This window comes from Octodon degus, unplaced genomic scaffold (genome assembly GCF_000260255.1).
Source record: "Octodon degus isolate 3935 unplaced genomic scaffold, OctDeg1.0 scaffold00115, whole genome shotgun sequence".
In the NCBI taxonomy this organism is placed as follows: domain Eukaryota; kingdom Metazoa; phylum Chordata; class Mammalia; order Rodentia; family Octodontidae; genus Octodon; species Octodon degus.
In genome coordinates this window covers 2,161,547-2,170,608 of record NW_004524691.1, presented here as the reverse complement: position 1 = coordinate 2,170,608, position 9,062 = coordinate 2,161,547, and the positions used below count along the sequence as shown (strand labels likewise).

General features: G+C 38.6%; 1 protein-coding gene across 1 annotated transcript in view; it reads right to left on the bottom strand.

Annotated features, from left to right (window-relative positions):
• Positions 1–1,434: 1,434 nt before the first annotated feature.
• LOC101562906 (vomeronasal type-2 receptor 1-like) overlaps positions 1,435–9,062 on the bottom strand; it is a 36,192-nt gene continuing 28,564 nt past the window's right edge. The window contains exons 5-6 of the mRNA XM_004639822.1: positions 4,103–4,226; positions 1,435–2,417 (exon numbers count right to left, since the gene is read on the bottom strand). Of these exons, the coding sequence (XP_004639879.1) occupies positions 1,435–2,417; positions 4,103–4,226 (1,107 nt within the window). The remainder of the gene's footprint in view (positions 2,418–4,102; positions 4,227–9,062) is intronic.

The following is a 9,062-nucleotide window of genomic DNA, read 5'->3' as shown; positions in this document are numbered from 1 at the left end:
AAATAGCAATGAGAGAGTTTCAAATCAAATTGGTAGGACAGTTTCAATAATTCACACATTGCATACATTCTTCCTAGTGGTTAATTGCTGTACAAGATGAAGACATGATATCCTACTTACAAACACTATTAGAATAAATCCCTCTATTCATTAAGAGAATGTAACTATATATCTATCCTAACCACTTTGAATACACAGATACAAAATGGACATTCATCTATATCTCCTTTTTTTATTTAGTTCTAGAATTATATTTCTTTAGAAATCAGTAAATAAGTTCCTCAGTGACTTGACCACAAGCTTGTATGAGTCTCTGCACAGTTTACCTAAGTGAGATTCCCAAATTTTATTAAGTTCCCTGAAAAAGAGATTTCTTTCTGATTCCACTGGATTTCTAGAGCAAAATAAATGCATACATTTCTGGTTTAGCAGCACTTCTACAGAATCTTTATATTTAATTCATATACATGTAAATACATGAAATTCATTCTAAAAGTTTCATATTTAGAAGGTTGGAAACATTTTTATAACATTTCCACATGAAAATTAAATTCCATTTAATTCTGTATATTCATGGGGCCATTATCAAACATTTATTATTCTTCAATAATTAATATTTAACAATATTAGAATTCCATTCCAGTACCTGATCTTGGTAACATTTGCTTCTCATTTCCTTTCTGATCTTCACCATATACTCTAACTATTGTGCCTCTTATCACCTTTATTTTTAGTTTTCAAGCAGGAGAATATTGTGAAACTCAGATATGTTACCATTTATTCTCCAGAGTAGTCTGCAGCAGGTAGGTCTTGCCTTCCCTCTGGATATTTCCTTCTCTCTTAGATATTGCCACTTGAGTTCAAGAAGGAACCCAGTTTTGTTAACATTTCAGTTCTTTGAGATTGCCTATATGCCAGAGTCCTTTGAAATATACTTATCTTCTAAGAATTCTCTAAACTTCCTGCTCCAAGGGAAAATTTAGGAGCTGTACAGAGAGAAAACTGTCTATTTCAGAGAGTCAATAACAGAATGTAGAATAAAATGTCTCTTTTGGACATTGATTTAATATAGAATTTAATATAGAATTCTAGGTGAGATACCCATCATATAAGGACAAAATATATTGAAGAATTATGAAATTATGCTGTATTGTCTTGATACAGTGTGCCTCCCATATTCTCTACTACCCCTATATGAAAGTACTATGAAATCTTTGAACAAAATACTTTACAGTTTCAGAAACAGGTATTCTAATTTATGTTAAGTAGATCTTACAGAACGAAGTATCATATACTATGCTAAGATGGCACCTCCAGGATGCAGATCCTTAATAATATGCCTGCAGCATCAGGCAGCTGTTGTAGGAACAACCTGAAAGGGAGCGTTGAACCACATCATGATTGTAATTTCAGGGTTACATGCAGCCCACAGCACTATTCGTCCAGAATAGTTGACACTGTGGTGTTGTTGAGCTCACTGCTCACTGATGCTGAGGTCAGCTGGATGCTCCTGTCTACAGTGGGGACCCTCCCACCAACAGTTTCATCTGTGTTCCTCTTTGGCCTAAGCAAAATAATGAAACACTTGGGAGCAAATATACAGCCTAACAAACCGTAGCTGGATGCCAAGATTGCAAATATTTCCACAGCCACTTTGAATTTGCCTTTGGTGCTCAGGTAAGCAGGGACAAAAGAAATCCAGACAATAAAGAAAACCAGAATCCCAAAAGTGATGCATTTTCCTTCGTAATAATTATCTGCCAACTGACGAGCCACAAAGGTTGTAAGAAAGCATAGCAAGGCCAGGAAAGCATCGATACCAAACATGGAGCACAAAAATTCTATAGAACCTTCATTGCACTCCAAAATGATCTTTATGTTTTGAGATTCCATGTTCTTATATACCTTTGGGGGTTGTAAAATCAAGTAGGCTATGCATATGCTAACCTCAGCTAGAACAGAGATTAAAACAATGATTTTTCGAAAAAGGGGGCGCATGGATATGAATCGGGTTTTGGATATGGAAATTCGATAGGCAAAAAACAATGATATAGTCTTTCCAAGAGTGGAAGATAAGCAAAGAGAAAAGCCCAGTGCCAACGTGACCTGGCGGGCCATGCAGGACCAGTTGTAGGGCTTGCCAATGAAGAGCAGAGAGGACAGCACTGTGATGATCAGAGAAACCTGAATCAGAAAGCTCAGCTCCCGGTCATTGGCATTCACCAGAGGAGTCTGCCTGTACATCACATACACGACTATGACTGCCACCACCACGAGGGCCCCGAGGATGGAGAGGATGAGCAGGGTGAACCCCAGGGCCTCATCGTAGGCAAGGAATTCCACCTCTTTCAGCACACACATGCTCTTTTCCTCATTGGACCAGTAGTCCTCACCACACTGCTCGCATTCCCTTTGACCTGTTGAAAAAACAACAGAGAAATGACTACAAGAAGGTGCAGCTGTCCCCTCTAACTGCGACTGGCCCAGAGTGGCCAACAGCTGGAGCAAGGACTCACGGAAAAATCCTTGTACAGAATACAGACACCATATAGAAAGCAGTGATACAATGGGTTTAGAGTGTGTAGATAATTATACAGTGATTGTCCTCCATTTTAGAGATACAGTTGCCCTTCTCAGTGTCAGCCTTTCTTTGTATTCTTCTTTCTTTCTCTTCCCACCCTCTGTCAAGAAAGCAGGCGCATATGGTAAACCTTATAAACCCCAAAATAACCCATAAATGAGAAAATCAAGACTAGTGGATGGGAAGACAGGGACTGTATAATGTTGGTTACAAATCTGCTGTTTTCACCCTTTGGAAGAGAACTCCAGCCTCATCCAGTCAGGTTCTCCTCCTCGCCCTTCAGATGCCAATTTGAGGAACGAGCAGAGGAGTCCTGAGGTTGAGAAGGGAAGCACAGGTAGAACACTACCTGTGTTGCCTGAGACTGAGCATTTATCAGAAAGCAGGTCCTAAGAGGAAGCATCATACAGGAAAAAGTTGTCTGAGATGAGCTCATGGCACACTATGAAGTGAATCTCTTTAATACTCTCTGAAGGATGCAGACTCTGACTGAGACGCCTTCCAGTTGTGCTAGTTACTTCTGACTGCTGGGCTGGAGTCCTGGGGATGGGCCTGAGCACAGAGGCCTGGCCCCGTGAGCTCCAAGGAGTTGTTCAGGTTCGCTGTGCTTGTTGTATATCTAAGAGAGATTTTTGCACTTTTAAATTCCTCTTTAAATAAGTTGCTATGAGGATTATTTGGCAAAAGATAAATACTACCTGTGTTGTCTTTAATAGAGGGTGGAAATAAAAATAATCCTGCTCCAACTGCTTGCCTAAGCACACCAAACCTAACCAAAATTCTGCTCATGAAGAGCAGCAGTTGAGCAAGCTGTCAGGAAGGCTTCATGCAGCAGTGGTTACAGAATTCATGTGTGTTGCAAACTCTGAGTAATTATAACATTTAGCTAGTGGCCCTGAAGGATAGAATTCTAGATCTTATAGTTCCAAGTTACAGATAATTCAGGAAAACAAAGAACTGTGAGTCATCTTTTTCCCCTGTAATAAAAATAACTAATGCTTAGTTTAACTGAGAAACACATATTGTTTGTGAATTTTATTGTTCACATTTCACATTTCACATAGTTTGTCTGTATTTTCTTTATTAACTTCATGGTTGTAGGTCTTTCTCCGTGTAGCAGGCTGAGAACTGAAACCCAATATCAGTTTTCTCAAAGGATTAAGATGTGATATGTATATGCACAAACTCCCCATAATAAATGAATGTAAACTTCCCATAATAAATTCATTATACATTTCAAACATATATTAATAAAAATTTTAAAATTACAGTATAAATTATCTAATAATTGGATAGGTTTTAAATACTTTTGTTGTAAGTTGTTCACACATATTTGTAAAGAAGGCTTCCCATAATCTCTTTGCCAGAACACAATTAATGTAATTACATTTTTTTTTTTTTTTCAGTACTGGGGATTGAACTCAGGACCCTGTGCTCACTAGGCAAGGGCCTATTCTACTGAGCCATCTCCCCAGGCCTTTAATTACATTTTGATCTCAATGCAAAAGTAACCATTTTTACCTGCTCTCTCTGACACGTGTCCATCAGCGCACGGGATGCAGTCAAAGCAGCATATTGGTTCTCCCTGACGAATCCCCTTCCGTGTCCCGGGAGGACACACATCAGTACACACTGAATGGGGAAGCTAACAAGACAGACACAATGAATTTGTAACAGCCTTCATCTCCACCACCTGTGAGGCCGAGAAAGTTCCCATTTGGTTTTCTGTGGAAGCTTTGTGATATCCTGGGAAATCCAGGACACCTGGGCAAAGAATATGGACAAAGAGAACAATGATATGGGCAGCCTAGAGAAAATGTTGCTAAAGGACAGTTTTGCAGTTCACTTTAGAACAAATTATAGAGCTAGTTCTTTCTAACCTTGGGAATTTAGACCAAGCTCCATGCCTGTGCAACTCTGGGGATGGGACAATGCCTGTGCTGGTGGGACCTGTGACCCTAAGAATCATCTTGAGGACCTGAAAAATATCTTTGCTGAGCAAGATCACTCAATATAGTATCAAGGTCAAAGTTGTGTCATGAACAAAAGGAAGGAAAGATGGAAGGAAAATGAGGAGGGGTAGATCTTTTACATGAGAAAAACTGGAAAAGAAAAAAATAAAAATCAGACAACACACAGTACTAGAATATTTTTCTGTTAAATGAATTTAGAAATTTCAGTAGAAAACACAAGCTTTACTTCATACCCTTCATAGATATGCACTTTGAAGTCTAAAGGTAACATTTGTAAATTAGTTTATATCTAACCATTGTGGAAGTTTCCTTTTTGTTGTTGTTGTTGTATTTTAGTAAGGGTCTACAGGGCCTACAGGGTCTCACTACTAGTGATCCACCTGTGCTCAGCCTCTCAAGTGCTGGGATTAGGCACGTGCCTCCACATCCAGTCTCAATTACCATTTCAGCAAGCCCCGGGGTGGGACTAGCACAGCATGCCAGGGACGGAACGCAGGCCTCTGCATCTGCCTAAGCAGGTGCTTTAATCCACTGAGCTATATGGCCAGCCCTGGAAGTTTCCTTTTTGAAAGTCAGAATTGTCAGATGTTGAGTTGTTCAGGATAAATCTGAAGTAGATATGAGAAGATATCAGAAAATTCTGAGAAGCTTATGGTATGTAACATTACAGAAATAATATGCACAGTAAATAGGCTTCCTATAAATTTGAGAGGGGGGAAGATTTTCAAAGTACTTTGGGAGTAGCTATTACAGGAAGAAGTGAGATCAAATTCTAAAAACTAAATAGTGAAATCATCACTGAATGAAACATTTCCTCTTTGTTAATCCATTCTTCTAGAAAGAGCTCTCCATATATTATGATTGATTGATTGATTGATGTTTGAGGTAATGGATAAGTTACCCAATCTTGTCTCAAACTTGCAATCCTGCTTCTACTTTCCAGAGTGATGCTATTACAGGCATGCACCACCATTCCTAGCTCATATTCCTTAAAATGTATCATAAATAATGAAATGATGCCTTGTGCTCCATTTCTCCATATCAATCTCTTTCTCATCTTATAGTCTACCTTCCGACCTGTTCATCTGTGTAAGACTCTTCTAGCCGTATCTAATAGCTTTATCTAGCCATATTCTCCCTTCTTTCCTTTAACTACTTGACATTCTTAATACACCTCCCCTTGAAATGTAAGCTTCCTTAACCTCCATTGTCTCTTTTTATTTATTTTCTTGGTTCTACTTGTTTTACCTTCCTTAGGACTCTGAGCATCTTCCTAATTTTGTTCTTTGATCTTCTGTTTTTATGTTTTCATATGAAACAAGTTATTCAGTCTTGTGCCTTTAATATGCATCTCCAGAAGGTCACCCAAATCTTGATCTCTAACACCAACCTTTTCTCCCTGATCTCCAACCAATTCCATATTATTAATTTACAGCAAGCTTTGAGATTCCACCATCACCTCAAATTCAACATGACTGAAATCGTCATCTACCCTATTCCTCTTCCCAAATACCACATTTCTGGCATGAGCCACCATTTCTACTCTGTCACCTTTCCTTCCCATCACCTCCAGTTTTCTACCTGTTACTTGCCTATGTGTATCATCCCCTACACACTCAGAGCCACCTTCTCCCCAAACACCAGCCTTAGATCACCACTATGGTTTTAATCACCTCCCCTACCATCTTCTAATTGCTTGATGCTGGACACTTGCAGGTACCAAAAGGATGTCCAACATCTAACTACTTTTAGCACTTCCCTCACATCAATTCTAGACCAGGCTAACTTGATTTGGAGAGTATGGCTGTATGGTCTTCTAAACTTTTCCCTAGCTCTACTCTCCCTCCTCCAGTTTCCATATTTTCTATTTGCAATAGGGGGCAAATAGAAAGCCTTAAAACCCCTAGATCAGATTGTGACTCTTCTGTCCAACTGTTCTACAGATTTCCTTTTTTATTTTATTTATTTATTTTTATTTTATTTTATTTTTTGGCAGAACCAGGGTTTGAATTCAGGTCCTTGTGCTTGCCAGGCAAGCACTTATTCTACTGAGCTATCTCCCTGGCCACCAGCTTTCCTTTCCATTAAGTGCCAAATCCAACTTCCAATAACCACCAAGCTGCGACCTAGCCTGGAGTTCTCTCACCTCTGTTATCCCCTCTCCTATTCTCTCTTACACTTTTTACAGGCACTCTGATCCTTTACTATCTCCCTAGAATGCCAAGCACACCCATGGTTCAGGGCTCAAGAAGATGGTGAACCTCTGATGGCAGTGTTTTCCCCTGATAATGAATGGATTCACTTCCTTTGGGAGTTTGTTAGTGTTGTAGTTTTTGGTTTTGTTTCTGCTTTGTTTGAGACAGGGTCTCTCTATGTCATTCAGGCTGGCCTCAAACTCAAGACAATTCTGCCTCAGCCTCTAGGGTACAGGGAATTCAAGCAAGTGCCACCCAGCCAACCTCCTTCCTCTTGGACTTTCCTCAAATGCCACAGCCTGACCACACTGAAATTACAGTACAATACTGTACCAAGTGCATCCTGTCTCATCCTTCTTATTTTTCCATCACATTATTACTTTTTAAGATACCATGTAACTTATGTGTTTGCTTTGTGTCATGCCAGTTTCCTACAACTGAAATGATGAATACATTAAGCAAGGGTTTGTTCTATTTTTCACATTGATGTATCCCCAGTTGCTAAGCACATGCACTACTGTGTTCAATTAATATTTGTTCAATAAATTAATAAGATTGTATGCAATTTGGGGGTAGTAAGCTTTTGTATTGCTTGTTGAATACTTAATAAGCTTGTAGTGAATTGCATTTGGAGCAGTTTCATTATGCAAATGTAATCCCAAAGATAAGAAAAATGGAACTACTACACTCTACTGAAATACTATTAAAATAGAAATGTACTAAATTTACAATTTTTAGAAAAATAAGCATTCTGTGAATCTTGTATAGGTAAACAAAAAATATTTTTCCTTTTTCTTATAGAAGACTATATTGCACACTTGCTATGCATATACCACAAAGAACACAGACTAGAAGCCTCAATAGGATCTTATTAAATAGTTTATCATCAAGGGGAGAGCTCGGACAGCAAAGGACTTGTTGTTCTGTAGGCACAGAGCAGGTCTGTTTTTCCACAATAATAGCGGCTTTCCGTGTCTATGTTGCCCTGTGTAGTAGCCCCTGGCTACACGTGATTTCTAAGCATTTGGCTGTGCTTGATGTAACTAACTGAAAGAAAATGAAAGCACACCTGACCCACGACTGAGAATAATACAGACTTCAAAGTATTCCAGAACAGAATCATCATTGCTGAATGCCAGTCAGGCTGCCTCTGGAGCTTCCTCCTCGATCCTGGATGCCTGGAAAATAATACCAACCTAAAAAGAATGATGCACGGAAGGGGAAGGAGAAGCAGAATACCTAAGGTCGATGGAAAGCAAAACAGGTCATTCCAGGAGGAGAACGACTCCTCCTACCTTAAAACAGATCTCAAGCCTTACGGAGACACACTTGGCTGAGGGGGACACTAGGACGCAGGATGTAAGACTTTCTGAAAGGAACTGCCTCGGGATGATCAGAAGTCATATAAAGAAGCATCTTTCTGAAATAGATGTAAGGAGAGAGAGTAAAGGGGAGAAGTTAAGGAATCTGTAGAAACAAGTGTAGACAAAGTTTAAACAAAGACACATTAAGCTGTCTCTCACCACGCAAAACCCTAATACTGGTCCATACAAATGAACAAAACTGGAATTATACTTCTATACAATTGCATTGTAGGCAGAAAAACAAACAAAAAATCAAAGGGGCCAGAGAGATAGCTCAGTTGAATAAGCACTTGCCTGGCAAGCACAAGGGCCTGCGTTCAATCCCTGGTTCTGCAAAAAGAAAAAAAATCAAAATATTCCAGGATATTAATATTCCACACAAATGCAGTTATTAAGTAAAACTAAACTACTATAGTTAAAATACATTAAATATGCTCAGAATAGCACTTAAAATGCAAAGTTATCTTAAATAAGAAATTTTAAAATCAGGAGTTGAAGACATAGCTCAATGATAGAGCTAGAAAGTTAATTAATTACTTAATTTTTATAATGAAAATCATAAAACATTGACAAAAGAAACTGAAAAAGACATAAGTTCAGAACCACAAAAATCAGAAGAAGAAAAGAACAACAACAACAAAAAAAGTAAATACATTTTAAAATTTTAGGATACAGAAAATGTAGTACTAAGAAGCAAATCTATAGCAATCTATGCCTACAGCAACAAGCAGAGAAATGTCAAATAAATAGCCTACAATGAATCACAAGAAGCTAGAATAACAAGAACAAACCAAATCCAAAATTAGCAAAAAAAGAGAAGTAGTAAAGATCAAAAGAGAAATGAATGAGGCTAAAAAAATACAAAAGATCATCAAGATGAAAAGCTGGCTCTTCAACTTTTTGGCCCTAGCCTTCCAAGGTCAATTAAGATTCAGGACATATGAGAACT